Source organism: Anopheles stephensi, chromosome 3, assembly GCF_013141755.1.
Source record: "Anopheles stephensi strain Indian chromosome 3, UCI_ANSTEP_V1.0, whole genome shotgun sequence".
NCBI classification, from domain to species: domain Eukaryota; kingdom Metazoa; phylum Arthropoda; class Insecta; order Diptera; family Culicidae; genus Anopheles; species Anopheles stephensi.
Window position 1 is genome coordinate 16,496,428 of NC_050203.1, and position 21,722 is coordinate 16,518,149.

General features: G+C 44.3%; 1 protein-coding gene across 9 annotated transcripts in view; it reads right to left on the reverse strand.

Moving 5' to 3' along the window:
• Window positions 1-21,722, reverse strand: part of LOC118512671 — a 53,629-nt gene that overhangs the window by 13,073 nt on the left and 18,834 nt on the right. For all 9 annotated transcript variants that reach the window (XM_036057437.1, XM_036057439.1, XM_036057436.1 and 6 more), the window contains 3 exons: window positions 20,200-20,718; window positions 2,929-3,155; window positions 24-172 (listed from right to left, as the gene is read on the reverse strand). In XM_036057437.1, coding sequence (XP_035913330.1) covers window positions 24-172; window positions 2,929-3,155; window positions 20,200-20,718 — 895 coding nt within the window. The remainder of the gene's footprint in view (window positions 1-23; window positions 173-2,928; window positions 3,156-20,199; window positions 20,719-21,722) is intronic.

The following is a 21,722-nucleotide window of genomic DNA, read 5'->3' on the forward strand; positions in this document are numbered from 1 at the left end:
TTCACCGGGAATACAAAACTTACCTCGACAAAGAAACGTCGGCTCACCGGCGTACTGCGTCGGATAGGCTGGTGCCCGATCGCCCGGCAGCATGTACGGGCACTTTTGCTCTACGGTTTGGCATACGTTTAGACATGGTCGTATTCGTACTCGTTGCGTTTTTCGGCGTGAACTGGAAGTGGTTGTAAGGAGAGTTTTATTACAGGATATTATAATGAGCATCTCTCAATGGTGGTCGAAATATCCGTGAAAGTTACGTAAGTTTTGAATAATGACAAACGTCGGCTCCTTTTCCTAAATGCGTCTATAAATTATCGCAATATTTTGCATTCAGTATCAGTTTTGATGGTCAAACACTGATCAATGTTATCTTAGATATACTTTCTCGTCTTTTGTTCTGTGTGTTTGCTAACCGAGAAGCTTCTGATTCATCCAACCTGTTAGCTATACAAAACTCGGAAAATCTAGTTCTTCTTGACTCAAACTAGAAAACGATTCATACTGTTATTCTCCCTCTATTCCTAACATTCTATTTATTTGTTTTCTTTTTTTCACTATTGTTAATTGAATACAAAAACACGTTCACTTTGTACGCTTCACGTCTTCACGGTGCCACACGAACCAACCCAAACCCCCATGTTCTGTAAAGCGAGCAATAACAACTTGGACAAACTTTTGTCCAAACCCCGAGGTGAAGCTGGCTGATGAAAGCCTGGGACGTGCCGGCTCCCGTTCCCGTTCACATGTTCCCAACCATACGGGAAATTCATCGAACAACACGTGCACGTGTGACCATCGTGACCATGGCCGGTGGTGGGCCAGGGAGGCCCTCAAGCTTCACCCGTTGCACCAATGCTTTACTCGAGCGGAAGCTTAATTTTTTGTCGTTAAACAACGAACTCAGCTTCACCGGTTGGTTGGTGGCGTTGGTAGTGTGGAAGAAAGACTTTGCTTCGTCCACCGTGTGATGGCCCTCTTTACGTGCTTTTTATTGCAAAACTTGTTCGTTTGTTGTGCGCTTTTGTTCGTGCCACACATTGATCAGGTCGTTGGCCAGCACGAAGCTGGCTTCTCGGTTGCGGGTTCGGATGGACGCTACAGCTGACGGTGAATAATTTATACCGTACGTAAATTCGCTTCACCGTGTTGTGTCATCGATCCGATGGAGGCGCCTGGTCGATTGTAAGGAAATTAGCCAAATCGCTCCCTGCTAGCTTACTGATTCAGCCTTTAGTCTTTCTGATTTCTTCCGTAAAGTGCAGGATGCATGAAATGTATGCAAAATTCTCGCTGTCATTGCCCATGGGTTTTTGAGACTGCCACTCGTACCATAATCAATGACCAAACTCAGCTTCCTCCTGCCAACATGTCAAGAATGCTTGGCCTGTGCAGAAGGGAAATGAATGAAAAAACGTCTCCCCTCCTAATAAAAAAACAGGCAGAAGGCAGAAGGACGCGGAACAAACTTTGAGCGATTATAAAATTGTCTCCATCTATTATTCATCGACCAGGCCTCCACCGAATCGCAGCCCTACAGCAGCCCACGGGGCCGACCCAAAGCCTCCCGGAGACTCTGTTTGCTGTGATGTGCATCCATTTAGCTAATCAATTAGCCTGTCTCCTGCCCAGCGATCCATCAGATTTGCTGCTGTTTTCCCCCGTAGGCGACCGGGATTGCTTCGGCGCATGAGACGTACCAGCTTGTTACTGCTGCCCCGGGTTATCGTTGCGAAAAATGCTTATGCAAGCATGGCCTGTATGGGGTTTTCTCTGGCACTCTGATCCACCTCTGTTTCCCTTTGCTGCTCCTTCCCACTCTCCTACCGTTCCATATTTCGTTTCGCTTGTAAGCTTCTTCTCGGTCTGCTCTAAGGGTTTTTGCTTTGATTGACTGGTTTCGGATGAAGTGCGATGAAGATTCTTCCAGCCGTTCTTCCAGTATCCCATGCTTCCAACCCAAATAGGGGAAGGCTTCAGCCATGCAGTTTGGGCTGATTTACGTTCCTCCATTGCCCAGTTAAGGCCAAAAGAAGAAGCAAAGCACGTAAAAACCATCCAGAAAACGGGACAGGAAAAGAAACACTTCAAAAACTTTGATGGTTACCTTTTTCTCTTCCCTGGTTTATTTGCTTGCGGAAAGCAGGCAGGCAGGCAGAGGGCCTGCGTGTGTCAGTGGCGAACGGGAGGGTGAAAATTCCCAAATGAAATGGTACAGAATTATTTATTCACGACGCTTTGCCTACAGGGTTTTCTCTGCCCGCTGCCTTGGCGCCGTGTTTGTCTGTCGGGTACTTGGGCCAAACCATGCCTAACGAATGAACTTCTAACGATTACCCGTGGTGGCTTTTGCTGAGGTGGGCTTAGGAGACTGTCCGAGACGGTGGCGAACTGCAGGTGCGCAGGATGGTAAGGGAAACCTCACCAACGCCAACCAGATACGTACAAATCTCCAAAACCGGCCGAACTGGTGACTTCGAACCGAGCTTGGTGCGGGAAGAAGATGGGGGGAGACAATTAAGGAGAGGTGATATGGAGGGGGGAGGGGAGAGGTAGAGATTGTTGCGGGAGGGTGTGAAAAGTGGCCTCATGGGCGAGAATGTTGATGATAATTTGAGGTAACCATCATCCGTGCCATTTGTCGATTATTTAATGGACCATGGCCATTCGTTCGGTTGAGTTTGATGGGGAGGAGGGAACAGGGATGTGAACAGTAGGATGAGTTCAGCTGTGGGTCAGCTCCTGTTGGAAAGGCTTCTGAACGGCATAACAACACTCCTCCGAACAGGGAGTTAATAAGTGAGTTTGGACGAAAGACAATTATGAAGATGATGGAACGTTAGTCCAAGAAATTTGGAGAATTATGCTGGAGCTTCTCGGAGTAACTACTCCTAGTGGCTTATATCTAACAACAATTGTGGGTACACTTACCTTTTTACAGTGATTGATATATTTTTTACTAGTTGCTGCTTGTTCGCATCGTTCATGTTCGGTTCAGTCTGCTTGTTCGCGGCGGCGTCCCCAAAGATGGCGTTCGATTTCCCCTGGGTAGCACGGTCACTGTCTCGATTACCGGTTTTATTGTTAACACTTTTGATGTCGTCCCTCGACGTGAAGTACGGTATAAAAACACTGCAGCCCCACCTTCGATATGCCTCCTGTGGTTGTGTTACGAAGTAGCGGGAGAAATAGAAAAAAAGAAAAGGAAAAGAATGGGGAGAATCAGAAAATGGAGCGATACACAATTTTAAAAGTGACCTGTCTGTGTGTTTTGTGCGAATCCATTAATTCGTTTAATACTGTCCCAAAGAGTCTCACGGTTTTCGGAAGTTTATAACTCAATTAGCCCCCGACGGTTAAGTGGTTAAGTAGATCAAAATAGATGTTTGTACATGATGAATGTTTTGGATTATTTATTTGAATGAGTCATTACTTTTGAGAATTTCTTATTGATAAGTTTTTGTAAATAAGCCTTATTTTTGACTCTGCCTTGTCCGTCAGCTATAGCAAGCCAATCGTCTCTGCGACCCGAGCAACCATAACCATCCGCAGAAACATCCGGACCAAAGTACTTAAAGAAAGCACCAGCCGTACGCAACCCACTACCGCTGGACATAAGTTTCGGTCATTAAAGTTGTCGGAAGCGCTACTGCTACTTCACAGAATAATAGCCGATCAAAATGAGCGAAAAAAAGTAATAAAAGGGCACCAGAGAGAGAGAGAGAGAGAGAGAGAGAGAGAGAGAGAGAGAGAGAGAGGGAAGCAAAAAAACGCGCCTCATAAAGCTGTCCCGAATGGAACTGGTTGGAACGCTTAAACTCAAAACAACCCTTACGCACTCACACACACACATGCACAAACGGATTCGTCTCAAGAAAAAAAAAAAACCCCTGAGAAGACCAGTATTGTCCAGCGTGGAGAAGAAGGTGCTTAGAAACGAACAAGCCGAAAAGTCAACGCCAAAGTAAAAGGGGTGGAACGTCGAGAAGGGGAAAGTTTTACTTCTCGTTCTGGCCTCGCGTTCCAGGATTTCCTTCCCTGGGCCCGGCTCGGAACGCTCGAAAGTTCGCTGATAGCTAGAGCACGCAATCAACTCGACTTGTAATACGCATAATGAAGTTGCAAGCGTTTTGTACGTATTTCCGAGGGAGCGCACAAGGAGAGAGGGAGAGTAGGGAAGAGTTTTGTGTGTGTGTGAATGTTTTGAGCTGATGCTGTGAGCCAACGACTTTACTTGCTTTAATTGCGGGCCACCCGGTCGATTTGTGAGGGCAGAAACGTTTAACTGCAAAGACGCGGTAAAGTCCGGTGTAGAAAAAAATGGGAACATCGCTTTGGTTGTATAATGTGAGGTTATGTTTTGTGTTGCCTTTTTGTCAGAACCATTTGCCAAAGGAGGTCTTCCTCATCTATCGGTTCACTTTGTTCTTAAGTCATATGTTTTACGGGTTTTTTTATTTATTGTTTGTTTATAACGAATTGAAACAATTTGTATGTTTTAAAAAAAAAGTTCACCTAATAAAATTATTAGTAAATGTTTCTAGACTGCTTTACCTCGTGAAGAGTTTTGTTGCGCTGTTATATGGGTTAATCTTGGTAAATCAACTTGGACTACATGTTTGATTTTGCAAAAAATTTACAACTCTCTGAAATATTCTACCTTTTTTTAAAATTTGTCTTGAACATCCTTCGGATTTTCGTATAGGTATTTTACTATTTTATTTTAAAAGGCTTATTTTTTATTGTTCCAGTCATAGAATTTGTATGGCAGAGACGTTTGAATGCATGAACTCATAATTCAAACATGTATATACTTTCTTGCAGGTAAAGCTACCTTTATGTTTTTAAAGCAAATGTTGAAATCAAAAGATTATTGTTGTTTTTTATTTCAGTTCAATTAGCAATGCAGTATGAAAGAAGATAAAAGTAAAAAACATTTCAACCATGAACAAAAAATTGGTGTATAAATGTCAAAAAGAAGTGAATTATTTTTATTTACATTTTAATACAAACCTAACTTTTATATAGCCTCGTCTTGTGTGTATTATTCACCATGGAATATGTCTATACAAAATGGAGAATCCCAATAAGAGTAAAAAACCGATAAGAAAATTCAATCAGATTATTGGAATTCATAGGCTAAACAGTACTTAAACCAAGGCATCTTGCTGTTCTAATCAGAATTTTGAAAAACAACTAGTCGGGATTATAATTATTTATGAAAAGGATTGGGTAAAAGTTGCACAAAAACAAACTACAATCTGTCGGTCGCGGACACGGTTGGGCCGGGGTTCAAATCCCATTCAGACCGCCTCCCCATACTTTAGGCTTTACTACGGGTTAAATTAAGTTACAGAAAGCCAGAAATGGCAGGCCGAGACCTCTGGAGCTTGTAGTGCCAAGGTAAAAGAAGAAGAAACTACAATCTACACTAAAGCTTCAAATAAAAGGATTTTGTCTTGCTTTGCCAAATAGCAACGTTTCAAGATATACCTGAAGATGAGTATCGATTTATCCAAGTACTTATCATGAAAGTTCTTGAAGTAATTTACTAATTTTTCGACTATTCAAATAATTTTATGCCTCAAACAGGACGAATTTTATATTCTTGCGTATTCATGTTATATTGACTAGCATAACATAATTACATTTCAATTTGTTTTTGTTTAAACAAGCACTAATAATCCACTTGAAAAAAGATCTCTATTTGAAAATTTAACAACATACAAATAAATTGATTAGAATGTTGTTGTCACAAGCCACACATTGCTTAAAACATTTCGACACCTTTTTTATAACCTGGAAAACACTGCTCAAATATTATAGCATATCCCTAGGCGCACAGCATTTGCTTGATTGTGAATTAATCCTTTGGCAAAGATTACTTATCGCAGAGCTGCTCTATTGCTGCATGTTTTGTTTGCAAAGGGCCCAAAACAATAGAGAGTTGAGAGTTGTGATACAAAATGAGCAGCCCGGTTACATCAATATCATAGAATGCAAACAGAAACCACGCGCGTGTGTGTGTGTGTGTGGAAAGCGAAAGGAATACCATCGTCCAAACGCACAAGAGTACACCGCACATAAATAGCACATGCTAAATCTTATCTACCCCTCCCATACGCCCGCTCCTCCTCCTTCTTCTTCCTCTCCTCGTCCTACCACCCACAGCAGCACGGATCAATCTGCTCGTCAGCCCTATAATGCTGGTGCTGGAGCATTATTTGCCACGAGTCCGAGCATCGAAACGGCACGCTTCGCTAATATGCGGCTCCGGGCAATGCGAGCTCGTACCGTACGAGCTGCTTGCGAGCTGTGCTGTTATGTAACGGTCGTCCTTTCCCCGGGCTTGCCACCTCCGGCTCCACTCCCCCGGTCTCCTGCACTCTTCATCCCTCGTCAAACTGTTTCGGAGTTCGCTATTTTCGCATGTGACGGTGGTCTCTTCGTTAAAAGATTAGAGCATGGATATCCTCGTTCTGTGTTGCATCCGTCCCGGGAGGAGGGTGAAAGAGCGAGACGTGAGGAGAACTCTGCCTCACCACAAATGCAATGGGATCGGCACAAAAGTAACTCGCCCCGGCACTGCATCCAATTCGGATTCGGCGATAAGAAAGCGACCACCCGAAAACAGTGGCAGCTTAAGGTGGGAAAAACTGGGAAAAGCGGTAGCAACCACAGCGCCACGTCGAGCGCAAAAGGACGGACGGCAGGCGCTCCCAAGGATGCCGATTGTCAGTGACACGATTGCGATGCCTGTTGTGAACAAATTTGAATCAACCAATATACCCAGCAGAGACAGGAGACCACCTGCTTCTGTGACTACCGATCCTCCCCACATGCCCACCCCCGGGGGCAAACCGTCTACCGTAGCTCCTATTCCCAACTCCTAGCAGCAACGTTGAGCTCGGTGTGTCAGCGTGAGCTCGCCTCTCTCACACTCTCACTTCGCTCGGGACTCTCTATCTCCCTCGGCGACATTTCCATTTCGGACACAAGCGCCACACAGAGTTTTCGCAAAATTAACCTCACAAATGCTCCGCATTGCTGTGCGTCCTCCCACGGCTGTGTCGTTACAAATCGAACCTACCCACCCAGCAACCCACCACCTTTCCTTTCTCACAACCCCCCCTTTCCCGTCCCATCAGCACCGCGTCCTGGCATCGCATTCCATCGCACCAACACACTGGCATCGGCACGCTTCGCTCGCACGAGATTAGCTCACACGAACCACACGGGCGGCCGAAGCGTTGTAGTTGGAGCGATTTTTGGGTTGAAAAATTACTTCGTGCCATCAAGGACGGAGCGAGCATGTGTGTTTGTGTGTGTGTGTTTGTGACCATTTCGGTAGTACCAGATTCGGTTGCCGCGGCAGCTGTAAGAGAGCAACTGACTACCCTCCAAAAAAACCCACACACACACATACACACTAGAATCTGTGTGAGAGTTTTCGGCATGTAAGGAGAAAATGCTGCTCGTCCTTCTTTCTACCGACTAGTCAACTGTAGACGCACACACATATGGACACCTTTGGGGTTGTGATGGTGTGTGTGTGTTCTTTTTTTTGGGAGCGGGAGCTTAAATTGGGAGAAGTATACAGTAGATGAAACACACATCTACACTCGAGACCACGTTTCGATGTGGCCTGACGAGCGATGCTGGGTTTTTCGTCCGATCTGACTAAAAAAAATTTCCCCATCCATTACTGACTGTCGGCAGAGACAGTGAATCAATCTACCATGGTGTGGCTGGACTTGGTTACTAAAAATACTGATTTATTGTTTTATTGAATTTTTTGTTTTATTTTAAACAATGAATTGTCAACTAATATAAAATCAGAAATTCACAAAAAATCCATGGAAAACAGGCATAAAAATTTCGAATGTCAATCAGATAGCAAATTAAGAAAAAAATAGTTTTTTGTGCATCACTTTTAATCAATGTTGTTATCATTTTTTGTAATATTTTTTGTTGTGTTAATAAATGTTTCAGGTCCGTCTCGATGCTTCTTTTAATAACATAAAATTGTTTTTTATGTCTAAATTGTTAGTTTTGTTTAGCTTCAGGCCAACTTTTCTAATTGATACATTTTTATATTTCAAAAATGCAATAATTTATAACAATTTCTGGATAACTTTTTATGCTAATAATGATAGCTTGCTACTGTGTATCGCGTTTTATTTTAAAATAATAATATATTTTTGCACGTACCATGCTTCGCTAAAGCAACATTTCACTTAGCTTCAACGTTTTCAAATTTGATAATATAGTTTAAATTTTTTGCGAGAGCTTAAATAGAAAAAAACATCATTCAAAAATCATGCTATTGCCCAATTTTCCCGAGACACATGGTTCGCTCTAACTTCATGTTAGACAAATCATCAATGAAGTAAAAGCCCCAAAGCGCAAGCTAATACATCAAGCAGGAGCAGAAAAGGCGAAGAAAACAACAACACACAACTAAAAGATTGGCACACTGTAATGATGATTGGAGCGGCAGCACACACACACACACACACACACATACTAAATCAGGTACTCTTTACACTCAGAAAACCAGCACAAACACACTGAGCGGATGATAGCCCCAATATGCTCTCCGAAATCGGGGAAAGTACGCTAAACGGAACAAGGGAACTCTTCGATGAGTTGGTGTGTGTGTGTATGAGTCGTTTCAGCAGAGCGCCGGAGCACCAACACAGCTGCAAAGCAGCAAGGATGCTCACAAACGCAACTGTCATAGAAGCTGTGGCGAGTGTGGCGAGTATGTTCGGGTGTCTCCATTCAAGATCGTCGGCGTGAAAATCAATTGCACTTGGTTAAGGGAAAAGTCTCCGTGTGTGTGTGTGTACGTGCGCGTGTTGGGGAAAATTGAGGCCCAACTCAGCCAGAGTCTGAAATGTTTTTTTTATGAAGATTACTTCACTTATAAGCAATATTGCATATTGAGATAAACTCTTCGCGTAGTAATTATAATTGGTAGCATTATTCTCCAGAGATGTGACACTATTTCCCAAAAAAAAGGATGATTTTTCCTGACACCGTTACATCGTGCCCTGTCTCTTTCTTGTTGCTCCCGAAGCAGTGACTCATCGGTAACTCACGCTTGGCACTCACCAACCAACCGACTACAAACTCTACTATTTGCTGTAATTGTAAGGGAAAGGAAAATCCCCACTTATTGCCTAATAGCTAGTAACAGCAGCAGCCACGGAATTCAACCAAATTCCACCAATTCCACCAGTCAGTCAGTCTGATAGAAATGGGTGGATAGGGAGCGAGCGAAAAAAAAAACAAACAAGAAGCTAAACCCTTATACATCGCTCCACCAGGTCCTTGCGTAAGAAGGCAAGCTCGCAGCTTTCGACCAGCGGTAGTATGCAACCCGGCAGCCCTCGTCACATTTGTACAGCCCATGGTACTTGGTACTGCACTATGTTACGTGTAGTCAAGTGCACGTAAAGCCACTCCAGCGCTTATGGTTGTGAAGCAGCGCACAAAACCGAACAGCCGAGGTTTATCAGAAACGGAAACATAAAGAGAGAGAGAGAGAGAGAGAGATAGAGAGAGAGAGACAGACAGAGAAAGAGATACCGACCGACCGACGTGCTCTTCACCATTGCCACAATTGAGAGGATGTGTAATAGTCCTGGCTCTTTTTTTGTTTGGTTCAACTGCAAACTTTATTATTGGATATGCATATCCCTTTTTAAAGCAATTTTCCCTGGAATTGCGGCTCGAGCGGTTGTCGGGCGAAAATTTCGCAATAGGATTCCAATAATTAATTGCCAGCTGATGGGATGTTCAACACGGACCAGAGAAAAAAAAACCCAAACGGCTTCAAATCAAACTACCATCAAGGGATCATATTTCATTCGCGTACATACTCTTAAACTGAAGCAGGTGGATCGATTTGAATTCTGAGCTTTTTTTTTTTGTTTATTGTTTCGGTACCGCAACAGTGGACTGTCGTTATCGTTCGCCAACCGTGGGCGAGTGACCACTCCATTTCCGTTGGTTGGTTGTTGGACGGATGTGTGGTTCCTTTCCAAGAATCTACACAATGAAATGGCTTGTGTCCCAAGGTATCCACCGCGCTGATGTCAGCTCATCATTCCCTCGCACCTGTGCCCCGTAACTCACCGAAGACCGTGGGTGGATCGCCCAATCCTCTAAAAACAATACCAAAAATCGCACAATATGCTAAGCACTGTTTCCGGCTGGTGAGTGAGTGGGCGACCATCATCATCATCATCATTATTTGCTTGTTTCCTCAAGTGGAATCACATCGGCCGAAGCCTACCCGACAGAGATCAAGTGGGATAGGCTAGCGTTATCCTTGCGTGTCCAGTGTCCGCCGGGACGGACATAAATTATTCGATTCACTGTCGGGCTCGGGCAGAGCGCTAAGGACTCGGACTGGCATTGGGTGGAAGTAGAAAACCCAGCACCACAGACACAGTAAAGGCAATTACTGCGAGGGTTTTGAGTAAAAAATCACAACCCTGGAAAAAGGTGATGTTTTGTTGCTTTACATGTTGGCGATATGCAACAACAAAAAAAAATTGGTTTGCTTATATTTGCACAGGCTGACTGTGTTTAAAATCGCACACGCACACGCATTATATTTACTGAGATCCATTACGAGGTTGCTTTACACAGAGCCATGCTAATTTGACGCCCATATTTCTTGGGCAAACACATCGTTACGGCAGTCAGCTTGCCAGCCAGCTTGGGAGCACGTATTGAAACTTAAATTTACACCCAGCTTCAACAATAAAATGGGGTTTCTCTTTCTTTCGTTTGCGCCAGCTATTACGGTCACTGCAATCGACAACAATCATCCACAGGGCCACACGTTGGGAGAGCGAGAGTACTGAGCTCATTTAGGGCTTGGGTTAAAAAATTCTTTTCTCAAAATCGTTCCAACACGTCACTCTCCATCGTTGGTGACTGTTTTGCGTTGCTACGAAAGCGGTAATCAACCAGCTTTCTAAGGAGCAATGAATCGCAAAACGAAGGTCAAGAAAATGGTGTGCACCGTCTTGTTACGGCGAGTGAGATGATTTACGGTGTGCGCTTCGGCCTGAATGGCACAGATCATCATCGATCGTGCTTCGCGTACAATGTTGTTGCATGTCAGCGAGTGCTCGAGTGTGTGTGTTTATGTGGACTTAGAATGGAAGGAAAAGAGCCAATTGGCAATTTTATTTGAGCAACCGAGCGTGTTCGATTGCTCGCAACGGAGGGAAAAATAATCAATCCACGCGATTTGTTTTCGTGCGAGAAACTTAGTTTGGAAAAACACGACAAGCTTCGATGGTCGTGTTGAAAAGGAGGAAATGTTCCGAAGAGAATGTTTTGAATGCAATTGTATATAATTGCTTGTAGTTTTTTGGTGCTTTAAAATTTATGGAGATTAGAAGAAAGGAGGACTGACTATCCAACTACGTGGTATCATTAAGTTTAGTAAACCAGAAATGACAGGCATGATCGTAAATGTCATTAGGCCAAAGAAGAAGAGAATCAGAACAACGTTATTCCATTAAAAAACCTTTTACCTTATGGAATTACAATGATGCCCGTAACTACTTATTGGTTGGATTCATCATTGGCATAATTCAAAAACCAAACGGAGCAAAACAAAATACGATCTCTACCAAATACCTCAATTTTGCATAGTGTATAGAAAAAACATTCGCACAGTTTGTATTATAAGTAAATATCATTTTCTATTGCAAATAATTGTAAATAATATAGCTATTCTTAACAACGCAATGATGAAGCAGCAGGTTTCAAAAGAATCCTTCCTGAACCTAGCATGTCATTTCAAATAAAAAGAACCAACTTCCATTTAGGAAAGGTTTTAAAAAGCATACAATCAAATTCTAAACTTCCGTCTACCTTTTTGTCTGTCTATGTGCCACAAACGGTTCAGTCCCGGCTTGTCATATTTCTTGCAAAACTTGTCTCTTTTTGTAGTTTAGTTTTTGTTTCGTTTTGTACCGTACCTCTTCAATTCGGATTTTTCTTCACTCCTCCCCATGGTGGAACAAAAAAAAAAAAAAACTCCCCCCGTACAATGGTCGCCTGCTGCACCCGATCTTATTCAATTTCTTATTTCACCCTACCGGCCCGGCCGACACCGCTCTCAAGCGAAGTGGTTTGATTTATGTACATGTCACAAACAATGCCCGATTTTGCCGCCTTGAACTAGGAGGCAGAGCAAAAAGAAATGGAAGAGGAAGCAGCCTTCCTTGTGGTGTCCTTTCACCTCTTTAACCCCCGCCCCTCCCCACGTTTTCTACTTACACCACCGGGTGATGTTGCCCCATTAGAAACAGGGGGGGCTTGGAACGTCTTTTGCTACCATCTTTTAAGACACCCAAACGCGAGGCGGTGTCTTCGTGTGGCTGCTTCAGCTCCCATAACCAACACAGCAGCTGGGAAAGCCTTCGTCCTGGCCTTCGTCTTGGTTGGTTGGAAAATCCTGTTTCCCGGTGTGCTAAAGATCCTGTGTACGAGATGTGCGCCCCAGTTCGGTTCTCTGTCTCGTACTGTCTCTTTCTCTCTCTTTTTCTCTGTCGCACTCTCCTAGCATCCTGTTTTTCGGTTCTCTCACTCTCTCGCTATCTCTTTCTATCACACACCGACCGTTCAGCACTGGCCTCAGCTCTGACCCAGATAGAACCTGGGAAGGCACGTTGCATCATGCCGCTTTTCGGCACCGTCCTCCTGCGCCCCCGCTCCCGTCCACCAACGACCACAACCAGCGCGCAAAAAGCCTCGAATGTATGGTCTTTACGTGATCACTCGTTGTCACGCTCCGGCTTTACACGGAGTGCGCGTGGAATATAAAAGCGGGGCCGCAGAGGAGGCAAAGTGCAACAAAGTTTTAACAACGTTCAGCAGCGAACGGTAGTGCCGGGAAGAACCTCACCGATGGCAGCAGATACAAAAATACGGCGGACGACAAACGAAAGCATTTTTCCCGCACGATCCCACCATAGTTGTCCGAGTGGGAAAGAATGCAAAGCTCAACGCTAGAACTCTCACATACACACACACAGAAGCAGAAGGCCACCAACAGCACAAATTGCAATCGGGTGGGCTGGTGAACAATGGTACCAAGAAGGAGGGTGGAGGGTGTGAATAAGAAAATAGGGATGTAAAGGAAGGGGTGGGTGGAAAACAACAGAAAAAAACCGCAGAGTGTTCATTCTTCATTCTGTTCCCGGGTTCCTTTCGCCCCCCAGTTTTGCAGAATCCTCCCAGCTCCCTCGCCACCCCATTTCCCCAACCCATCCAAACTCACTGTTCCAGTCGTACAGCAGCAAAGTTGAGTGGTGTGACCTAGATTTTCGGAACAACTCATCGCCCATCGTCCGAGGTTCACCCGGTTGGCGCTTCCCTGGTCGGAAAGTCCCCCGTTTGAACCTGCGAGGAAAGTGTTTTCTTCCGCCAACGCTACCACCACCGCAGTGGAAAACTCCGTCACGGCGCGAGGAAAATGCACGAAAGAATCGAAAGCAAGCAGTAGATTCTGGGGGCGAGGTTGGGTGATTTTTAACCACCCTGCCCGTTGTCCCGGGCTGGGTCCACCATCACCACACACACACACTCGAGTGCTGGCGCTCGCTCGAGTGGAAGAAATTATTATCGAAAATATTTATTCAATGCACCGGAACCTCGCGACCGACTGGCAAAACTTGCTTTAAAAAGAGACGAGCTGCACGTTTGCACGGTTGTTCCCTGCATCGGTGCACTTGGTTGAGAAAAGGTGAGGGCAACCCGTCAGCGGGTGGCAGTGAAACCAGACAATCGAGAAAATGCATCACGCGATGGTACGAGAACAATCTTAGGGTTTTGTGGTTTCGGAAAGTGATTGAAATAAATAATTTCTGAGAACGAAAAAGTACCTTGGAAAAAATGAGAGTGTTGTTGTTCCATTTTCGGTTTCCAAAATACCCGGTGAACATTCTAACGCCATCTTCACAAGAAGCAGCACGAACGACCAGGCCAGACCAAAAATTGTTCCAAACAGCTTTATTGAAACTCGATTTGCGGGTTCGTATAGAGGAAGTGTCGCGGTACCGGAACATGGCAAAATGTGTCAATCAGTGCCGGGTTTCCCATCGCAAGACAGGGGGAGCGCGTTGAAAGACTGTCACCTACGGGAGAAGAATTCACATTTTGGAGGCGAAAAATCTTGTTCTCATCACACATGTACGATATGATGAATGATGCATCGGGTACGTTGCATCGATGCTGTTCGTTGATCGATGGATCGACAGCTTTTATCCGTGGAATGTCCCATTTCGCGAAAGGTGGCATTTTGAGCGATGGAATGGGTCGTAGTTGAAGAAATGATGACACTGGCCACATAAAAACACCTTGACAATAATATTTTGAACGAAGATTAGCTCACAAAAACTATAGCTGATGATGACTTAAGCTAGTTCTTGCTTGTAATGTGATTCACCTTTGAACCAGTAAGATCCCATCAGGACCATTCTTCCTCTATAAAAACTGAATTCTGGTTGGGAGATTCGATAACGTTCGAAATATAGCATCGCTTTTGCTTAAATACGATTGTGGTTATGGTTAGAGCAACAGCCAAAGTAACGTAGTTTTTGAATAATTTCCCAAAAACTACGCATCGAGTAATATGCATCTGCCAGAAAAACTTTATTTTCGTGTAAATGCACTCTCAAAACCCTCGATTAAATTTTACTGCTCGCCGGCTATGAAGCACCCCAGAAACAACATGCATTACTCCGAAAATTAATTTAACGTTTGCAATAATTTCCATTTAACGCATGGCGTGACGAATCGATTTTCCCACATACGATTCGAAGTAAAAGGTTAATTAAACACCGTATTGAATTTTCAAAAAGCGGTGACCCATTTTGCAGCTGATTCGTGAGAAACGGTACGTTTAAAAATTTCCTCTGAATTTTTGTCCCCCCCCCCACACACACACACAGTATCGAGGGAAATCATCGCCAAATGCACCCCGGAAGATGCCAAAAAGATAAGTGATTCGGTCGGAATCTGTCACCCACGGGTCATACGGGGAGGGGCGGGCTTTCCAATGAGCAGAAATCCATCCAGCAGTCGGCATTTCGCGCCCGAAAATAGCATTTATCATCATTGCAACGATGTGAGTCAAAAATGATTCTTGCCCATCAGCTCACCACCCGACGCCGTGTCACGCTACAAACGCAGCCTCAGCCTGTCTCCGGGTGATTCATCACGGTGTGCGGAATGTTTCAATGTTGATTGATGTGGTTGCTGTGCCGTGCTGGCAAGCGAAGGTCAACGGCGGGCGTGGGTTAATGAGCGGCGAGCGCAGCATGGGAGCGAGCATGGTTGCGGTTTAAAAAAATGCTACTTAAACTGAACCGAGCCGTATCGTGCAGCGAGCCAATGCTGGCGATCGAAGAGGCGCGCCGTTCCTGGTCTGCCGTTGGTCAGTACTTGGCGTGGAAGTGGATGGAAGCATGGGTGAAGAGGAGATGGGAGATGTTTGTTTTCCCGTGCTTCGAGACAAGCGAGAGGAAATCTTAACCTCGTTTCATTGACAAGTTTTAAATGAGTTACCGGTTTGCTAATTGGCGCTGGCTTCTTGTCCGCGTACCGTTATCACAGGTATGCAGCAGAATGGGAATTTCGTATTGCAGCTAAAGCTTCTTCTTATTTTGAGTTCATTTTTTTACAGTTTAAAAAAAATCAACACGTTATAACGTTTTTTGATGTAGTCCCTTTATGATTTCTATAACAATTACAGCAAGGAAGCTCAGTAACTTATACTCACAGAACATTTCTGCCACTGCCTGACCAAGTTTTGCTTACATTTGAATTTACAGGTAAGATATAAAATATTCCGTAAAACATTTTTTTCCCTGAAAAACACTCAACTAAACCAAAGCCAATTCCGAACAATTCGCACACCTTCACAACTTCGTACTGCGTATCGTTAAAGGGGCGGCCGTCAGCGTTTTACAACCGGTAAAAAGACCAAAGCAAAAAAAAAATCAGATAGCCTTCAATATCATCGCCCAGCAAAAATCAACCTGCCAACCAACAGTCGTAAAGATGATTGTAAACATCGATCGAACGGTATTGTTAACACTTTGCCTTTAATTAGTGACATATGGCGTGACGCGATGACACATTTTGCTCTTTTACTATCCGAACCGTTCACCGGGCTAAAGTTGTGCGAGGGCAAGCGAATATTTTTTGTGTTGCCTTCGTTTCGTTCATTTCATTGCATTCCCCTATCCACCCCGTCCCGAGCACCGCTCATTCTATCTGCCATTGATTTTTTACCAGCGTGTGGGTGCGTACGGGCGAGGTCAAACCAATCCGATCAACCGGCTCGGCGAACAAATTTCTGGGAAAACTGATACCAGGAAGCTTCCTCGGTGATGTGTTTTTCCCCACTTTTCCTTTTGTGTTGTTCCATTCTGTACGTGTGTTTTGTTGTACCAACGCTAAGGTAGGTTTCCATGGTGTGCACCGGTTGTGTGGATGGGCCGTGGAAAAGGAGGAGGACGAGGAGTAAGGGGAAGGAGGCATCACATGCATCGCCGTTCCGGTATCCATCTATGCCAGTTGATTTTATGGGGTCATAACAAGATTTATGTGAAATCAATGCCCTCTAAAGTGGGCGGGATGTTTTTGCTCCAATTTGGATGCTTCCTTATTCCGTTTGCAAAAAACGGATACAGAAGAATGAGAGCACAAAAAGAGCGAGCGAGAGGAAGAGAGAGAGAGTGAGAGAGAAAGGGTAGAGAGAATCCTCTTTGCCATGACAAGATATCGTCATTTGTTTTGCACGTTGTCAATTGATCCAATTTGCTGCAACGGTGCTATCGCGAACGCACCGCACAAAATCCTGTTAAGCATGCGTTTAGTACGCGCCGGTATTGATTTTTCACCCGACCCAAATGGAAACTTATTTCAGCGCGTTTCGCTTCGTACGGATCGGTATTTGGGTGCAGCCTTAAAAGTGTTTCGCGTGGTCACCCACGTGCCACAACCACAGGTGCCGCGGGAAACGTAATCTCGTTTTGTTAAATACCACAGATAGAATTTTCATTGCTTTGTGTGTTTGTTTCATTGCGTTTTGAGGTTCCAGGTTTAGGATTTGGCGAATTTTGTTTAAAAAAGCTGAATTCTGGTAAATGGATCAGCAAAGCACGATTTTATAATTTTCATTTCATTAATATGAACTATTTTCAAATAACTATGTGTATTAAACTTATAACACAGTTTTAAACTGAAATAAACGAGCAAAATATTGTATTGAACATTTTTGGAAAAAAATCATTCTATTCCTGCTTTTTCTATTAAAACTACTAGGCGCCTCCATCAGAAACAAACTACCTGGCGCCTCCATCAGATCAAAACTACCAACCGATTCCACAAGTTAAAAATTTTCAAACATCTCCACCAGATTAAAATTACGAGCCGTATCCACTAGCTCCAAACTAATTGATGTCTTCATCCGATCAAAGACTACTAGGCGCCTCTACCAGTTCAAAAACTACCAGGCACCTCGATTGCTACAAAATACCAGGCGCCAGTAAGAATACCAGTAAGAAAACAAACAAACAAGGGCCATTTATTGTTTCGCCTACACACCAAACACACACACACACACACACACACACACACACACACACACACACACACACATAGTTGCGCATCTCTGGGGAAGAAACACTGGAAGGTAAAACTAGGCAAACTCTCATCGGCTCAGCATTCATTAAGTGGCGTTTGTGGCACGGAGTAACACACTCAAACACCAAACCAACCTTAATGCACAATGTCTTATTAAGCATTAATGTATGATTCGCTAATACATCGGGAGCTAATTGAAAGCCTTCACCAACAGCTTGCAACACCCGGCCCGAACGGCAGGGTTACACAGTAAGCGGAGCAGAAGCAAGAGTCACTACAACACCATCGACCGGGAAGCGGAGCAATTTGGTTTGTTGTGAAGGGCTAATTGAATCAGCTGACCTCGTTGCGTTGTCGTGGTCGTGGCCGAGAATCTGGCCGAGAGCGCAACGACACACGGGCAATCGATTCGGGTGGATTCACTGTCTCTGCCTCCCCCCCGAAAAAGGGATCCCCTGACGAAGTGGCATCATTGTCAAATCTATTATTAAAATCAATTTCCCTGTGTTTCCCGTGGTGCACGGGGATATGAGCGACAGAGCTGATTTTTCTTATTCGGGCACAGAATGACACAACGGTGTGGAAATGGTGTTGCAATATTGAAACAATGTAACAGTGTTCCCAAGAGGTCTCACACTTGTCCTGGTTGTTGGAGAGAGTGTGAGATAGTTTTTCCTCTGGTGGTATAAGCTTTTTGGTTGAAAAACAGCAAAATTTTTGTTTGACTACAAACAAATACTTCGAATGATTTTCTAAAGCATGAGAAGCAGCCAGAGAAAGCATGACGCAACCAATTTGTAGGTTGATTCCAGCTCAGCTATAACCGTTCATTGTTACCAACCACCACAATCATCATCATGATCATCAACATCACCCCTCGTCATGGCGCAATCATTCGCAGTCGACTCGATGCGAGAAACATCAACACGAGCGAGGACAGTTTAGGCGAGGCGTGGTTTGGCTAATAGTTTTAATTGTTTCTACTTCAAACACTCCGCCAAACGCCACAACCGAAGAGCATGCGGGAGAAATGGGCCATCCTCAGACACACGTTCATGCCCTCACAATCAAGAGGTCAAGTCGACGGGCGACAGCAAAAGAGAGCTGGATGCTCGATGGGAACCGAGCCATGATGGGACCTCCGTTGAAACTTTAACAGTAATTACACTCTGAGCTCGCTCGTTGTTGAAGCCGTTACGGGAAGGCCTCTCTAAAACAGGACCGAGGGCGGGGAAGAGGGTGATTTGGGGACTGAAAGGATCGCCAGCTGCCCCTTGAAGATATGATAATTTTCCCAAGAGATAGCGTTCCGTGTTCCCTCTCGAATGCTGCAGCACCACATTCGGTTGGTTGCGATTAAGCATAATTTTTCATTTCATCTGCATTGCGCTAATTTTTGGAATGCTGTAGCTGTTTCGGGACCGGCGAACCTGTGAGCGCCCGTTCGGTTTGTCCTAGTTTTGGGTGAAGACCAACCGACCGATCCCAATCCGAAGCATTCCTTCCACCGAAAACGGTGCAAGGTTACGGCTTGGTGTTCGCGGTTTGGTATTTCACTTTGCTGGTCAGGCAAGTTACGGCTTGGTTCTGCTTTTCTCATTTCCTGTTACCAGAGCCAACCCAAAAAAGCTACACCGAAGGGAAAGTTTGATGGCCAACCCCAAAAAAAAAACTGAATATCCAAGTGATCCAAGGTTTTAGCAATGGTATGCTCAGGAAAAAGCAACCGAACATCAATGGAGTAGCACGAATAGCGCGTATAAAAAACTGCGCGAAAAAGAGAACAGGAAAATGTGCGTTTTCCACCACCACCATCATCATCTTCATGAGCTGAAGCCCATCCATGCAGCATTACTATTCGCAAACACACACAGTCACGCATTTGCTCCAAGCGGAACTGTCCTCATTACCACACTCACGGTGCTCAGGATAGTGGAAACCGTTTGGCGAAGGCCAGCCGATGGTTTGGGGAGGTTTGGAGGAAAGACAACAATGTAGGATAGCGTTGCTTGGACCGATTATCTTTTTCCCCCGAGCCGGGGTCGACTTTGAGCAGGACGGAAAAGCCAATCGTTCCACGACCGAGGATGCTCTCATGTGTAAATGCGAACGCGCCCGCACACACACACACATGGGAAGAACCATGGTAACATCAGGGCGGATGGATGATGAGACCGATAAAGATTATGGTTGGCAGTGAAGCAAAAGTTTGTCTAATTCGCCAGAATGTGGCGCTGGATGCTGGAGGTTAACAGCATGAAGGTTCCTACAATTGATGAACAATGAAGAGAAAATGGTCAAGAACGGTAGAGACGATAGCCCTTTGGTGACTACCGCCTTGCAGAGATACATTGTAACGTTAAGGAACAGTGTGAATGGAATTATTTTCGTTCTGAAGTTAAGTTCGTGAGAGCGTTGAAGTAATTGTGTAGCAAACATTTACTATAATCCGATCCCAAGGACCCTTCCCAATATATATTAATAAAGAATGGTTTCAAGCACTAGCACACTTACCTTACAATCCTCACAGTGGTGGATGATAGAGTACGGCTGTCCGCAGTCGTACCGTATCAGCACCTCGGTAAATTCGCATGTGATCCGTGCCGCCAGCGCGTCCGTTTCCAGCAGCTCGGCCAGCCGCCCGGTACACCCGGGACCGCCCCGCAGCACGTCGGCGTAGGCTGCGTTGTGTAAAGCACTGCCAACGGTACGTTCACAACAATGTCTTAAACGTAATGTTTTCAGCTTGGTCTCAATACTTTGTGACGATTTTTTACAAATTTGTGCTGGACTTAACTCTGCATTATCGCCCAAATAGTCAAGGCACTGTTGTTTATCATTTAACCGGTTCTCCATGTTATATTTAGTATTATCAATATTGTATGGCTTATTACTATTTTTATTATTATTTTTATTATTATTATTATTATATGTAGCATGTGCACGAAACGTTGCACATGGCGGTGGACACCGCGGTGGTCCAGGACCTTCGTCTATCCAGGCCACAGGCAGTGTACCGGCTGAACATTGACCCTGTGGTGAGAGATGGGAGTGCGAAAGGGGGCGAAAGAGAGAAGGAAAGGGGGTGGAGAAGAAAAGAAAATATAATTAGTAAAATGTTTGTAAACAAGTAATGGAGTTGGTATTGAAATATTTTACATCGACAAGGAATGCTTTTTGGGCAGCTTGGCCTACATACAGTCATTATCTATGCGACGAACCAATTTTTCTCAGAAAGTCCTTTACACATTTCTTACAAGATTTTACGCTATTTAATATTTCATTCTACACTATATCTTTCATTCGATAAAAAACCTTTAACCTAGTAGTTCGTCTTTATATTGGATAAACAGTGACGACGACCATAACCCACTCAGAATATCTCCTACCAAATTCGGTTACGAGAACGAGGATTTGTCAGTTTTTGATAGAGTCCATGTCTCAGATGCGTTCGTGAGTGCTGGGACTATACATATTCTAGTCTCAGGTTCATCCATCGTACCAGGCATCCTGGATGCAGAAATATGCTAGTGAATCTCGAAATTTCAGCATATCAACATCTGAGTTGTTGTCAGTGGCAGTGACTTTTAACCCCGGAAAGGTAAAGCGCATCAAACCGATGCAACATAGGCAAAGACAACGTATACCAGGATCTGGACTGACTTAATGAAGATAGTCCACGTATTTTTCGCCTCGGCGTCAAATTGAAAATGAAGACAGCATAGCCCATTTCCCTTGTGCTGGCTCTTGTTGGTCGCAAAACGGCCCTGAGAGTTTTTCATCCATCCTAAGGTGATTTCAGCTCATCAACTTCCGAATTTTAAAATCAATCATACCATATTAGGAGTGTAGTTGCTAAACCGTGGTGTTTTCCAAGATTTTACCTCTAGTGAGGATCTACTTGGAAATAGATATCAGACGATGGATATTCAGCAAATGACCTTCTAAGTCTCACACTTTACGGATTTACTTACTTTAAAACAAACAACCACATCAAACATTTTTCAACCGATAAACGATCACCAACTCAATACATC